Source organism: Crinia signifera, chromosome 11 (assembly GCF_055691185.1).
Source record: "Crinia signifera chromosome 11, ASM5569118v1, whole genome shotgun sequence".
NCBI lineage: Eukaryota > Metazoa > Chordata > Amphibia > Anura > Myobatrachidae > Crinia > Crinia signifera.
In genome coordinates, this window is record NC_139227.1 from 13,215,499 (window position 1) to 13,231,031 (window position 15,533).

At 45.0% G+C, this 15,533-nt stretch overlaps 1 protein-coding gene across 1 annotated transcript; it reads right to left on the minus strand.

Annotated features, from left to right (window-relative positions):
- Positions 1-843: 843 nt before the first annotated feature.
- LOC146045997 (vomeronasal type-2 receptor 26-like) lies at positions 844-11,419 on the minus strand. The gene is made up of 2 exons (XM_083165158.1): positions 11,358-11,419; positions 844-1,751 (listed from the first exon to the last, which is right to left on the minus strand). The coding sequence occupies exons 1-2, from the start codon at positions 11,371-11,373 to the stop codon at positions 844-846; spliced, it is 924 nt and encodes a 307-aa protein (XP_083021284.1). The 5' UTR covers positions 11,374-11,419.
- Between the last annotated feature and the right edge of the window lie 4,114 nt (positions 11,420-15,533).

The window sequence follows — 15,533 nt, forward strand, 5'->3', positions numbered from 1 at the left end:
TGATAGTGTGTGTGTGGTTTTTTAAAACTATTTGTATTGCTGGGGGACTACTAGTCCAAGCGGGCCCTATATTATCCAGCATGCTGGGACTTGTGGTTCTCCAAGTCCATGCATCTGGTGCTGGCTTGCTTGGACTTGTAGTGCCACAGCAATACAGAATAGTTTTTCCTTTGTTTACACTTTAATCATCTCAGTACCTAGGGGCATCGAGGACAGCCCCACGCTTCAGCATGGGCAGGTAAGTTCTTGGGAACCCCTTCATTTTTTCATGCTTTAAATATACACCATATCACATTTTTTACCCAAGAATTCGTATTTCATCAAATATTCAAATTCTCTGCAAAAATGTCATTTTTAAAAAGTGCGATATGATGCAATTTGCGGTGATTTTGAAAAGTGTGAAAATTTCACACTTCATAAAATCTCACCCTACATATTTGGTGCTTTTACCTCCAGTAATTATCCCGATGTATTAATGAATGGAAAACCTTCTAACATGTAAACAATATACTGTAATCTAAATGTAGCTGTTTCATTTCATTTGAAATAAAACAAAACACAAATTGTTTTTATCTGTAATTTGTATTCTCAATGTTACAGGAACATGTTTGATGCACAGAATAATTTACAATAGAAGATTAGTTGTACAGTAAATCTAAGATAAAATTACATTTGTATAATTAGCATTGCCCTATGCTGTAACCATGATACCACTTAGACTAGTTCTGAATGCATCTATGGTGATTTTATATAACCAAATATTATAATGCAATTTGGTTTAATTAAACAATATTCAGGTAATATAAAGCTACTGCAGTGCTATACAGGACACTCTGAAATATTTTATAGTTTGGTCTTCTCCAGCATTATTTTTCTGGAGTTCAGTTCAGGCTTTATAAGCAGGATATACAGCTTTGGGAGAAATATACAGCCCAGAACCCCAGCACATGAGGCCAGTATGGCGAATATCTCCACAGCCACCGCGTTTTTCCCTTTGGTGCTCAGATAGGCCGGGATCATTGCAACCCAGACACTGCAGAACACCAGCATGCTGAAGGTGATGTATTTGGCCTCATTAAAGCTGTCCGGTAATGTCCTCACCATGAAAGCCAGAACAAAGCTCACAGTGGCCAGGATCCCCATGTAACCCAACATAGAGTAAAACCCAATCACTGACCCCTCATTGCACTGGATTATGATCATTCCCTGATAGGACTGGTGGTCATACTCCTGGTAGGGAGGAGAGACAGACATCCAGACACCACAGATCAGAGCTTGGAGAGAGGAGCACACAATGACCACATAATTAGACACTTTGAGTGTGACCCACTTCCTCCAGGTACTGCCGGGTTTGGTGGCTTTGAAAGCAATGCAGACAGTGACAGTCTTGGCCAGTACTGAAGAGACAGCTGTGGAGAAGAAGATCCCAAATGATGTCTGTCTCATCCTGCAGGTTATATCCACCGGCCGGCCAAGGAACAGGAACACACAGAGGAAGCTCAGCAAAATGGAGACCAGGAGAATGATGCTCACAGCCCGGTTATTGGCTTTCACAATTGGGGTGTCCCAGTAATAAATAAAGTTCCCTAATATAAATAATGTTACGGCAGAGAAAGATAAAGCTGTTACTGAAGATATTAGCACCACAATGTCCTGCTCATACGAGAGGAAGTCGTACGTCTTAGGAACACATCTCACTCTTCTCTCATCTGGCCACTCGTCCTCAGGACACCGATGGCAGATCTCACTGTCTAAAATGAAAACAAAGAAATGATTTGTTATCTGTACAGTGAATGACTTTAATAATGATCAATTTATAAACATCCATAGTAAATCACACCCTAAAATATCCATCCAGGGTGTGCTGTGCCGCTATATAAAATAATTAATTCAGTAATTGCTGTATTCAGGTCACAAACCAATTCTCTTTGGTATCCCGCTGGTACACTCTCTAAAGCCAATGTGAACATGAATACTCCAGGTGTAGCAAGGCACAGTATGCAACAGCATAATTAAATTGTATAGAAATATTCAATGTTATATGTATTTTCAAAAAATGATATAAAATAAAACACAAATATTGAAGGATGCCGCATTTATGGGGAAAAGTAACCTAGAAACATTTGGACAGTATTATGCTTCACGCTTACATAACGTTGGACTGCTTTGATTTTTTGGGGCTGGACTATATACTGTATAAATCTTAAGGTCTATCAATGAAAAGCTAGTGGATTAGTGAAACTGGTGCAATTTTGTCAAAGTAACCATGTAAAAATTTACAAGTAATTCAGTTTTATGACAAATCTAGCCGTCATGAGAGAAGTGGCACAGACAAGCTTGTTGTCTAAAATATAAGCATACTATTCCTGTAAACCCTTAACATAATGACATACAGTAGTAGTTACAGACAAAAAGCCAAACCAAATTTTGGACTTTAACATTTGTCCTGTGGACTTCAATAAATCACTTCCATAAACCCCAACTAGAACAATAAGAATATTTTTTGGAAGAGCTTGGAAATCATTCCACGAGCCCAATATTTCCTTAAGACATGACATATAAAATGATGAAAACTACAGTATACATTCACCTACCATGATCTTCCACCAGGAACTGTTGTGATAAGTGTTTTTACAATGATTTTTTGTTTTGTATTAAGAATTAAGAATAACAAAACAAACATCACATGTACCAAGTGCAACAACTATATTTGTAAATCACATGTTTTATATAACTGCCTAAATTGTACAAATAAATATCACACACACATTACATTGAACATTTGTTTCTCATATTTTTGTATTTCGTTTTGAAATAATTTTAATGAATATATTTATTTATTTATTTATAGTATACGCCAACAGAACCACAGGCTATTGCTGAACTTGTATAAGAGTCAAATTGCCACTTTCTAGTGTGGTGTCATGGGGTGGTTTGCCACACCCTGGACTTGAATGTTAGAATGTTATGGACCTACCGGATGATGAGGTTACCTGGATGCAGTGGGTTGGCTCACACTTTAGAACCTCATTTATACATAATGCTTATTTGTAAAATGTACAACAATTCTGATTAGTAATGTTTAGATAAGGCACATGTACTCTTTTATTTCTGTGAGCAGCACTACAAGTCTAAGCATGGTAGCACCTCTCTATTTAGGGTGCACAGTCTAGGGCTCCCCTTATATATTCTATAAGAAGGACAGGAAATAACTATGACAAGTGAAGGTTTGGAGAGGTTACAGATACAGATCTATAGACTGCATGACATTGGAGAGTTGGTTGGTATCATGTGAAGCAGCTACCCACAGGTCTGGAACTGTGTACGGTGGAACTAACCCGTATAATCTTCAATACCATGCAGATCAAGCATTTGGTAACATAGGCCACCTGCTTCTGTCAGCCTTGGTTGAATAATGGATAATCCAACCATGACATTGGGCCTTATTCTGGTCTGTGCGGACGGAGCCGAATATGCGGCCAGGACCGTGCGTCCTAAACCCCGCCTTTCGTACGGATCGCTCACTCCGTCCGAATGCGGTAAGAAGCTGTCCGCATGGACCGCAAGTGTATTTCTCATGAATACACCTCCTCCATCTCAGGGAACCTCCCCCATCATTCGATGGTTGCAGACCATCGAATGCAGGATCGAGTGGTCAGGCAGCTCCCGCTCCCGCAACCTCAGACCACACGGGCATTTCTCCGTGCAAAAGCAGGGATCTGGGTGGGCAGCTGACATCCGTCATATGTCCGCCCCCTACACGTGCGTCACGACCGCATTACCATACGTATGCCCACCGTTTTCATGGGAACGCCCATGAAACGCGGGGTGTAAACATATGGTAATGAGCCCAAACAGCCCTTCACGCCCCTCTCCACCCCCTGTTCGTAGTGTACACATTTCATGCGGAATTTGGACGTGCGTCCCGTTCGCACATGCGCAGAGACGCCTCTGCACATGCGCAGACACAAAACATTGGCGGACCGACCGCACGCGCACATTACCGCACCAACCAGAATAAGGGCCATAATGATATAAATGTAATACAAATGCAGGGGCGGATTGGCCCTGCTGGGAAACCGGGTAATTTCTTGGTGGGACGGCTAATATAAGCTAGTGTGTGGCCGCTCACCCTCCATGGCTGGGCCACTGACCGCACCAACCATAAAGGGGGTGGATCCGTCTAAGTGTTCACCTCAAGCAGAACAGGCCTACCAAGCTCTTAAAAGAGCATATGTGTCCACCCCAATCCTCAGGCATCCTGATCTGGATCATCACTTCATAGTGGAGTTTGAAGCCTCAGAAGTTGGAGCAGGGGCTGTGCTCTCACAAAGTAACCCTAACTCCCAAGTCCTCCATCCTTGCGCTTATATGTCAAGAAAATTCTCTGCCGCCGAAGCCAACTACAACATTGGTGACAGGGAATTGCTAGCCATCAAATGGTCTTTTGATGAGTGGAGGCACTGGCTGGAAGGGGCCAGTCATCAGATTTTTGTTTTAACCGACCCTAAGAACTTGCAGTATATTGAGGCCGCTAAACGCAGGGGCGTAACTACCATAGGTGCAAGGAGTGCAGCTGCTATAGGGCCCAGAGCAGAAGGGGGCCCATCTTTACTGTCTAAGTAATATATTTTACATACATTTATTACCATCAGTTGCTAAATAGGGGGCCCTTAAAAACTTTTGCTATGGGGCCTTGGAATATCTAGTTACGCCCCTGGCTAAACGGCTCAATGCCTGGCAGGCCCCCTGCTACTTGTTCTTTACTTGGTTCAATTTTCTGATCACTTATAGGCCGGGGCCAAAGAATGTCAGAGCGGATGCTCTTTCCCTGTGTTTTCATCCACAGCATGATCGCTTGGTAGCTGCCACCCCAATTCTTGCTGCCACCTGTATCCAGGCCGGTCTCAAATTTACCTTGGACGATCTCATTCATCAGGCTTAGAGCCAGGCCCTAGTCCAGACCCCTGATGGACGATTGTTTGTTCCTGAATTGCTCAGGCATAAAGTGCTGGTAGAATTCCATGACAACAAGATGGATCGTCATTGAGGGATCAATAAGACTCTGGATTTGTTGGCTTGGGTAGTCTGGTGGTCAGGAATTTCCAAGATTGTTAAGGAATTCATTCTATCTTGTCTGTGCTAGGCATAAGGTTCCTCATTCCAGGCCCTTTGGGGAACTTATGCCTCTGTCCGTCCCTTCAAGGCCATGGTCCCACATCGTCATGAACTTTGAGGTGGGGCTCCCAGTGTCTGCCGACTGTCAGACCATCTGGGTAGTCATTGACAGGTTTTCAAAGATGGTGCATTTTGTGGCCCTGAAACAGGTACCATCCACTAAGTAATTGGCTACTTTATTATTACAGCATATCTTTAGACTTCATGGGTTGCCTGCGGATATTGTTTCAGACAGGGGTCCACAATTTGTGATGCAATTTTGGAGACTGTTTTGTGCCTCATTGAAGATCAAGCTTGGTCTGATGTCGGCCTTCCACCCTCAGTCTCTGATGCAATACCTGCAATGCTTCGTATCCAAGTTGAAGAATGAGTGGGTGGATTGTCTTCCTTTGGCAGAATTTGCCTACAATAATGCCATCCATTCTGCCCCCAAGACTTTGCCTTTCTTTGCCGTTTACGGTTACCATCCTCAGGCTAAGTCTTGGTTCCCGAGCTTCCTCCTCTGCCTCATCTAGGGCCTTTCATTTCAAGGATATATTGAGGAACATTCATGATTCTCTAAAGTAGATGGCTTTTAAGGAAAAGGTGTTCAAAGATAAATCCAGATGCCCTTGTCCGTTCAAGGTTGGTAATTGGGTTTGGTTGTCGACCCGGAATATTAGACTACACCAACCTTCAGCAAGGTTTGGGCCAAGGTTTATTGGTCCGTACAAAATCATTAAGAGGGTTAATCCGGTGGCTGCTTCCTAAGTCTCTCAAGATTGCAAAAAACTTTCACGCTTCTTTTCTGAAGCCAGTCTTCTTTTCCCACAAGTTTTCTCATAAGGTTGTCAGAGGAATTCCTTCCGTGGATGTTAAGGGACAAGAGTTCCTTGTGGAAAAGATTCTGGACTCTAAGTTTGTTCCTGGTTCCCTGCAGTTCTTGGATCACTTGAAGGGGTTCAGGCCAGAAGAGAGATTGTGGGTTCCTGACAGAGAGGTTCATGCTAATAACCTCAAGAGGAGGTTCTTTTAGGAATTCCCTCATAAGCCTGGGGGTAGAGGTTTAAAAACCTCTTTTCAAGGGGGGTACTGTCAACAACACTGCTGCAGCGCCGTCACGGCAGAGTGATGGCGCCTGGAGCAGGGCTGCCCAGACACTTCCACCCGGTGGTGCTGGGTCCCGCGGCGTCACTTCCGCTCGGATGGGTGACACCAGTACAGGGGCTGTGCAGGCCGCGTTGCCCAGAGGTTGCTTTGCAACCTGGGCACGCTGGGCAGTGCATGCTCAGTCACCTGAATTATATTAGTATAGCAAGGGGCTGGACTCACGGCGGGGGCTGATTGCCCAGAGTATCCCTTTTAAGAGATCTGGCCTGCCAGTGATATTGCTTCCTGCAGTTAGTCCTGGCCTTGCTGCTGTGTGGTCTGGTCTGGTCCTGACCTGTCTTTATCTATGTCACTGTTCGGTCCAGACCTGTCAGTCCTTTCTTGCCTGCACTTATCCTTCTGGTGCAGTAGGGTGTCCGGTTCTGGTCATGTAAGTGCTCCAGTGGAGCCTGGTTCTTTCCTTATCTATTTATTAGTTCTGGAAAGCTGCCATATTCATTTCTTTTCACTGTGGGCAAACTGCCCTGGTGTCTTTGCTACTTTGTATTTACATTTGGTGCAGCTCTCCCAGGTGCAGAGAGGCCCATGGTTGTGGTTAAACGTCCGTTTTGGGGTACCGTTAGTTACTGGCATGTATTCAATGCTCCTATGTCGCCGTAAATAACGGTGAGTGTGCATGTTTTTTGGAGAGTAGTGAACTTTTCTCTCCTATTTTGTGCTTCCCTGTATTCAGCTCTGTTGCTTCTCCAAAAATATTTTGCGAAGCTAACTCAGTTCACCCTGCACTTCTCCCCATGTCTGTTCAATGGGGATTTTAGTGTATCTCTCAAAAAGTGTATTCAATGCACAAATTGCGAGTCCTGCTGGTTTCTTTTTTTAGAGATGTCCTCCATTTTTCCCTCTGCATCTTTTTTAGGTGAACTGTAGGGCTATCTTTGTTAAAGTTGCTATTTTTTTGTTTTTTATGGCTTATAAATTAAAAAAAATGAACTCTAATGTATTTATTGCAAGTGCCATAATGCTGTACTTCTATATTAATTTATTTGGAATTAATAAGTTATTTTAATGGTAACCAATAAGAAATCATTTTGGAATGCTCCTAGTAATTTCCCATGCTTCCTCTCTTCTTTCTCACCTAACCCCCAAACAGGCTTTTAAACACGCTAACAATTATAAAATAAATTAAATAAAAACACAGGGCAAAGAAACAATGCTAAAAGCACAACACAAGGATAAAGGCCAAACAGAACAAAATACACCCGTCTGCACAAACCCAATTAAAATAGTCACACAGCCATTTGTTGTAAAATAAATACTGAACAAAACATTTACCTTTTTAAACCTTTGTAAAAAAATACAAGTCCACAAATGTGATGAACACCCTGCTCATATCCCAGTCTGACCAGCTCACGTGGAGAGCAGGAGAAAACAGATCTCTCCAGTTACAGCACTCCCATTTGAACTCGCATAATTATGCTAAGTTCGCAAAAGGGGCCGGCGAGCTGGCCACAAGTTGAATACTGAGGAAGTCAGAAATGAGGAGATAAGAAAAAGTGGAGAGCACTTCAGCGAGATCACAGGGACACAGAACAGTGAGCGGTGAGCCAGACTCTCAAAAAACATTGAATACTCCTCACTGTGCATCCAGTTTTTACTTTAACGTGTTTTGTTTGGTGGCACCCCGGTCCATCCATTTCTGGTGTTTGTGACTGGGTCGCACTCCCCGTCCTTGGCCTGGTGCCGTCATGTAGGGTGTTCCTACCAGATAGCACCAGTTAGTTAGATCTCCTCTTGGCACTCTCTCTGGCAGTCACTGTAGACTTGTCATCATGTAAAACCTAGTTGTATTGGGGTTGAAGTGGGCTCAACTCGCTCCTTCAAACGCGGCGACTACAGGAGAAGCCTAGCAATCCGCATTCTACGGTCACCTGCCCAAAATAGTTCAATAGCATCAGTGCAGGGTGCGCCATGGCCATCCTAAACAGCAGTACTGGCTGAGGGCTCTGCCCAACATATGCACGTTCCCGCCTCGTTACAGGAGCACTGTGCAGCTAATAGCTGAGAATAGCTGAAACTCTCACCCTATTAAATTTGGCCCCCTGTCTCTGCCTCCACTCTGTTCTCTCTCTCACTATCCATTCTACTTCTCTTTCTCTCCCTCTGATCTCCCTGTCTCTCTCCCTATATCTTTCTCTGGGGCCAATATATTATTGTATCACATATAAAATGGGATCTGGGCGGCATTTGCAATGCAATCCTTTCGGATGAATATGTCATCCTGCAGATGCAGGGAAAGGGGTTCCGAAAAGATTGTGCTGAACCCCAGCTGACCGCCCTGCCCCACTGGCAGTGTGGTCTGTAGACCATGGGTTAACGCCATCTCAGAATGGTGGTAGCCCAGGGACCCACTGTGATGCGGTCCAATGTTGAAACAGTGATTGGTGTGTTATGTAATGGGCACTACAGTATGTGGCATAATGTGTGATAGACATTTCAGTGTGTGGCATTACCACTTGTGGCATAATGTGGTGGTGGTTGGGTATAGAGGGGTCAGCTATGTAGTGGTGGGTATAGAGGGGTCAGTAGTATAGTGGCGGGTATAGAGGGGTCAGTAATATAGTGTAGGGTATAGAGGGGTCAGTAATGTAGTGGTGGGTATAGAGGGGTCAGTAGTATAGTAGTGGGTATAGAGGGGTCAGTAGTATAGTGGCGGGTATAGAGGGGTCAGTAATATAGTGTAGGGTATAGAGGGGTCAGTAATGTAGTGGCCGGTATAGAGGGGTCAGTAATGTAGTGGTGGGTATAGAGGGTCAGTAATGTAGTGGTGGGTATAAACGGGTCAGTAATGTAGTGGTGGGTATAGAGGGGTCAGTGATGTTGTGGCGGGTATAGAGGGGTCAGTGATGTAGTGGCGGGTTTAGAGGGGTCAGTAATGTAGTGGCGGGTATAGAGGGGTCAGTAATGTAGTGGCGGGTATAGAGCGGTCAGTAATGTAGTGGCGGGTATAGAGGGTCAGTAATGTAATGGTGGGTATAGAGGGTCAGTAATGTAGTGGTGGATATAGACGGGTCAGTAATGTAGTGGTGGGTATAGAGGGGTCAGTAATGTAGTGGTGGGTATAGAGGGGTCAGTAATGTAGTGGTGGGTATAGAGGGTCAGTAATGTAGTGGTGGGTATAGAGGGGTCAGTAATGTAGTGGTGGGTATAGAGGGGTCAGTAATGTAGTGGTGGGTATAGAGGGATCAGTAATGTAGTGGGGGATATAGACGGGTCAGTCTTGTAGTGGTGGGTATAGAGGGGTCAGTAATGTAGTGGTGGGTAGATAGGGTCAGTAATGTAGTGGTGGATATAGAGGGTCAGTATTGTAGTGGTGGGTATAGAGGGGTCAGTAATGTAGTGGTGGGTATAGAGGGTCAGTAATGTAGTGGTGAATGTAGAGGTGTCAGTAATGTAGTGGTGGGTATAGAGGGGTCAGTAATGTAGTGGTGGATGTAGAAGGGTCAGTAATGTAGTGGTGGTTATAGAGGTGTCAGTAATGTAGTGGTGGGTATAGAGGGTCAGTAATGTAGTGGTGGGTATAGAGGGGTCAGTAATGTAGTGGTGGGTATAGAGGGTCAGTAATGTAGTGGTGGGTACTGTATAGAGGGGTCAGTAATGTAGTGGTGGGTATAGAGGGGTCAGTAATGTAATGGTGGGTATAGAGGGGTCAGTAATGTAGTGGTGGGTATAGAGGGTCAGTAATATAGTGTAGGGTATAGAGGGGTCAGTAATGTAGTGTTGGGTATAGAGGGGTCAGTAATGTAGTGGTGGGTATAGAAGGGTCAGTAATGTAGTGGTGGGTATAGAGGGGTCAGTAATGTAGTGGTAGGTATAGAGGGGTCAGTAATATAGTGTAGGGTCTAGAGTGTCAGTAATGTAGTGGTGGGTATAGAGGGGTCAGTAGTGTAGTAGTGGATACAGAGGGGTCAGTAATGTAGTGGCGGGTATAGAGGGGTCAGTAATGTAGTGGTGGGTATAGAGGGGTCAGTAATGTAGTGGTGGGTATAGAGGGGTCAGTAATGTAGTGGTGGGTATAGAAGGTCAGTAATGTAGTGGTGGGTATAGAGGGTCAGTAATGTAGTGTAGGGTATAGAGGGATCAGTAATGTAGTGGTGGGTATAGAGGGGTCAGTAATGTTGGGGCAGGTATAGAGGGGTCAGTAATGTAGGGGCGGGTATAGAGGGTCAGTAATGTAGTGGTGGGTATAGAGGGGTCAGTAATGTAGGGGCAGGTATAGAGGGGTCAGTAATGTAGTGGTGGGTAAAGAGGGTCCGTAATGTAGTGGTGGGTATAGAGGGGTCAGTAATGTAGTAATGGGTATCGAGGGGTCAGTAATGTAGTGGTGGATATAGAGGGGTCAGTAGTGTAGTGGTGGGTATAGAGGGTCAGTAATGTAGTGGTGGGTATAGAGGGGTCAGTAATGTAGTGGTAGATATAGAGGGGTCAGTAATGTAGTGGTGGGTATAGAGGGTCAGTATATAAACCACACCTACAGGGATTTTTATATGACACCAATTGTTGTATTGCAGAGTACCAGGGTATTTTGCTTTTGATTCTGGCAGCTCTGGTATAAAGTTGCATACGCAACGGCATAAAAAAATACAAGGAAGACGACAACTGCATGCAACTCTGAATCAGATTCTGTTAGTCGGGATCGGCCCCCCTATTGACAGACTCCACCCACAGCAGACCCCGCCCCCAGACCTGCTTCCAGCAATTTCCGGGCTGGTTATACATCCCAATCCGCCCCAGCACAAATGTATCTCAGATAGGAAGGATGACTTCTTACTGTATTACAGGTTCAGTAATTCATTATCTACTGTACATTAGATATCCACATAGGTACAGTATCTGGTGGGTCCAGACTGGGTTATTGCTGCTTATTTACAAGTATTGTTTGCAATAGTTTGAACTAGAATAAGGCCCATTGTACCTTGTAATCCATACAACTGCCATATTATCATACATCTACCGTGACTGCATTTACCATGACAACTGTAACCTCAGCTACTCACATATGATGACTCTTCCCATGTATGACACATGCCTACCTGTAACATTGGACATCTCTCCCACAGAACACGGGACACAGTCATAGCAGCAGGCATGGAATCCTTTAATAGAGGCTTTTCTGTACCCAGGGGGACATCTGTCATTGCATCGAGATTTGGGGATCTTGTGCAGGGTGTAAAGAGTACATCATTAATATTATTTAAATATATATATATATATATATATATATATACAGTATATATATATATATATATATATATATATATATATATATATATATATATATATATATCCTAGTACAGGTTGGCACTCACTTGAACACTGTGTACATGCCTGGGGTGACATCCAAATGGTCCCTCGACGGAGCCATGCAATACATCCACAAAATAAAGATAGCACTCACCAGGGCTTTTCAACTTGAATAATACTCCGCTGTATTTATTGCATCAGCAGGATACACAAGGGTACATACATGTCAGGTCGACGTTTTGGCCACAGAACGTGGCCTTACTCATGACCACATCAAAGACAGACCAACAGATCCCTACCAATAGGGCCTCCCCTTATACCCAAAGCCAGTGACACCCACCACAGAAATAACAAATCAGCTTAAACCTGCTACAGGCACACACCTTGCAGCGGGTAGGTAATCAGTGAATCTAGTGAGGCAAATCGCTATACTTACATAACGTTGTGCTCAGGCTGGGGCGGCAATACCGCCATGTTATCCGGCGTGAGGTGCACTCAAACCGGAAACACATCACAGTGCGCCTCAATAGCCGGAAGCGCATCACACAGCACTTCAATACGGCCGCAGCGTCATGCGTTCCACATGTCCGACGTTTGGAACGCACGGCCATCTTTAGACACCATCCACTGTATATCAGGAAGCGCTTCATAGCGCATTCTTCTAACTGTACCAGTGGTCTGTGCGCTCCACCTCTCCCTCCTATTGGAACGCATAGCCATAGTACAGACCAATAATATGGCAAATACATAAATATATAGCGGGGGTCACTAACTTGGAATAGTGGGAGAACCTATTTAATATTAAAAAACATATAACATGAGACATCACAAATGACACAAATAACATATATACATTGGTCATATGGTGTATAAGCCACGGCCAGTAGCAGTGGCAGCGGCATATACACCAAACCAGAACTCACATGCACCCATAAAGGGCAAACGCATATTGACAATCAGGGCCTCCGGTACAACCAATAAATTATCCATATTACTTAACCCAAATGCATACAAAAAAAATATATGTGCAAATGGTGCCGTTATTCTTCATGGTGAATTATAGAAAAATATTTAAATGGTTGTGTTCATTAAGCCCTTTCGGGGCTACAGATTCAAGGTTGTGAATCCAACGAGATTCTTTCTTCAGAAGTTGTAGATCACGGTTACCCCCTCTTCTCAGTGGAGGCACTCAATCTATAATCATGTACTTTAACATCGTCACCTGATGGCCGTTAGCCACAAAATGTGCTGCCACTGGCTTGTCAGTGGATCCTCTCTCGTAGGCAAGGCGTATATCAGAGCGATGCTGAGTCATTCGCTCACGAAAAGACCTCTTCGTCTTCCCCACATATATTAAACTGCAGGGACATTGCAGGATGTATACAACGAAGTTCAACTGACAATGCAGCTTATATTGTATCTGTATCCTCCTTCCTGTCTGTGGATGCGGAAAAGAACTCCCCACCATCATTGCCCTGCACGTAGTGCAGCCGAGGCACTTATAGCACCCATTTTTTCGGGCAAGCCACTCGCTCTTACTATGCTCCTTGGCGTCATCAGAATTGGCATTTGTACGATATAAAAGGTCCTTAAGGTTGGAACCCCTCCTGATACCAAGTAGTGGTGGACCTTTCTTGGCCCTGGTAAGATCAGGTTCTGTTTTCAGAATGTCCCATCTCCTTTTAATCGACCTTTGTACAGTGCGTAATTTTGTATCGCACTTGACACTGAAGAGCATCCTCTCCGAGTTAGCTTCCTTCTTCTTCTCGGCTTCACCATGGAATAAAGCTTGTGCCCTGGTGAGGCATTTGGCAATACAGCGTTCATCGTAACCTCTCTCACGGAACCTCGATCTAACATCCTCAATCTGAGTTATCGCCAGATCATCCTCTGAGTTATTTCTTAGAACCCGCATAAACTGCGACACCGGCAGGCTGTTTTTAAGAGCCTCAGGGTGATGGCTCGTAACTGACAGCAAAGTGTTTCTGTCCGTTGGTTTACGATAGAGTGTGTGTGCCAACCTGTTGTCTTTCTTGAAAATCATCACATCAAGAAAGTTCATTTCCTGGAAATCGATGGATGCCGTGAACTTCACAGGCGATTCAAGATGATTCAGGGACTCAACCATGGACATAAATGACTCCTCACTATCCTGCCAGACAATAAAAACATCATCTATGAATCTTCGATAGTATCGAATACTGGATCCATAGACTGGCAAAATATGGCACTGCACGTAGTTGTCCATGTATATATTGGAGTAGCCAGGTGATAAATTCGAGCCCATGGCCGTGCCTGAGCGTTGGAAGAAGAACTCTTTGTCATATAGAAAGTGGTTACGTTCTAATACAATCCTCAACAGAGATAACACAAATTCAATGGGTGGCCCTAAATAGGGTCCTTTACAAAGACATTTTTTAACAGCCTCTACACCGCCATCATGGGGGATGACGGTGTAGAGAGAACTAACGTCCATAGTGGCAAGAAAACATTTGTCTGGAATTTCACCAAGGCTTTTTAGGCCCTCCAGGAAGTGACCAGTATCACGCAAATAGCTTTTAGTCCTGCATACACAGTCTTGCAGGTAAAAGTCGACCAGCTGTGCCAATGGCTGAAGAACCGACCCTCGGGCCGAAATGATCGGCCTACCGGGCGGCTCCACTAAACTCTTGTGGACCTTGGGCAGAGTGTAAAGGATCGGACAGACGGGATGCTCAACGGTCAGAAAACCAGCCAACACCCCGTCTATCCAACCCGCTGCCAAGGCCATTGAAATCAAAACATCCACCTCCTTTTTAACACCCATCATTGGGTTATAGGGCATCCTCTCATAGGTGGTGGTGTCACTAAGCTGTCTCCTAATTTCAAAATCGTACTTGGTCACGTCCTTAAGGACCACCGCCCCTCCTTTATCCGCTTTTCTCACTTTACTGGCTCCTGATTGGCCACTAGGCGGCTCCTGATTGGCTAGATTTCATTCTTAGTCCAGACGTCGAGGAGGCAACATCTCTCCAGCTCTGAAAGTCCCGACAGCCGGCAGCGTAAACAAAGAAGAAGACAGAAGACAGAAGAGAAAGAATAAAGTCCTGGAAAAGAAGAGAGAAGACAGAAGACCATCCATGGAGGACCTGGTGAGTAGGATTTACTTCCACAGGTCCAACATGGATTTTCTTCAGACAGGACGCCGACCTCGGAGCCGCCGACCCGGAGCCGCCAACACTGGAGCCGCCGACACCGGAGCCGCCGACACCGGAGCCAGCGACCTACCGACGGGATCAAGATAAGTAAGTATCAGTGTGTTTGTGATGTGTGTATTAAACTTTTATTTCAAATGTGTGTCAGTGTCTTTTGTGCACTATTTTTTTAACTGTGGAACTACAAGTGCCAGCGGGCCCTTTAATGCCCAGCAGGCTGGGACTTGTGGTTCTCCAAGTCCCAGCTTGCTGGGGAGGCTTGCTGGCACTTGTAGTGCCACAGTAAAAAACAATAGTTTTATCTTTTTTTTTTACACCATAATCAGCCCGATGCCCACCGCCCAGGGGCATCGGGGACAGTACCAGGCTTCAGCCTGGTCAGGTAAGTCCTGGAGGGGGGGGACCCCTTCATTGGGGGGGGTCCCCACTCCCCCAGGGCCCCTGGCCAGGCTGACTGGTCGGTAGGGATGAATGCTTTGGCCGGGGGGACTTGCATAAAAAGTCTCCCCCCGGCTGTGGCATTACCCTGCTGGCTGGTTTTGCCTGGGGCTGGTTCTTAAAATACGGGGGACCCCTAGTCATTTTGTCCCCCGTATTTTGGGAACCAGCCCCAGAGCAGGAGCCTGGGGCTGGTTGTTAAAAATCAGGGAACCCCTATTTGTCGGGTTCGCTGATTTTTAATTATCGGCTCTAGGCTCTGTCAGCCTGGTGCTGGTTTCGGCTGTGGGGGGGACCCCACGCTGTTTTTTTTTATTATTTATTTAATTTTTC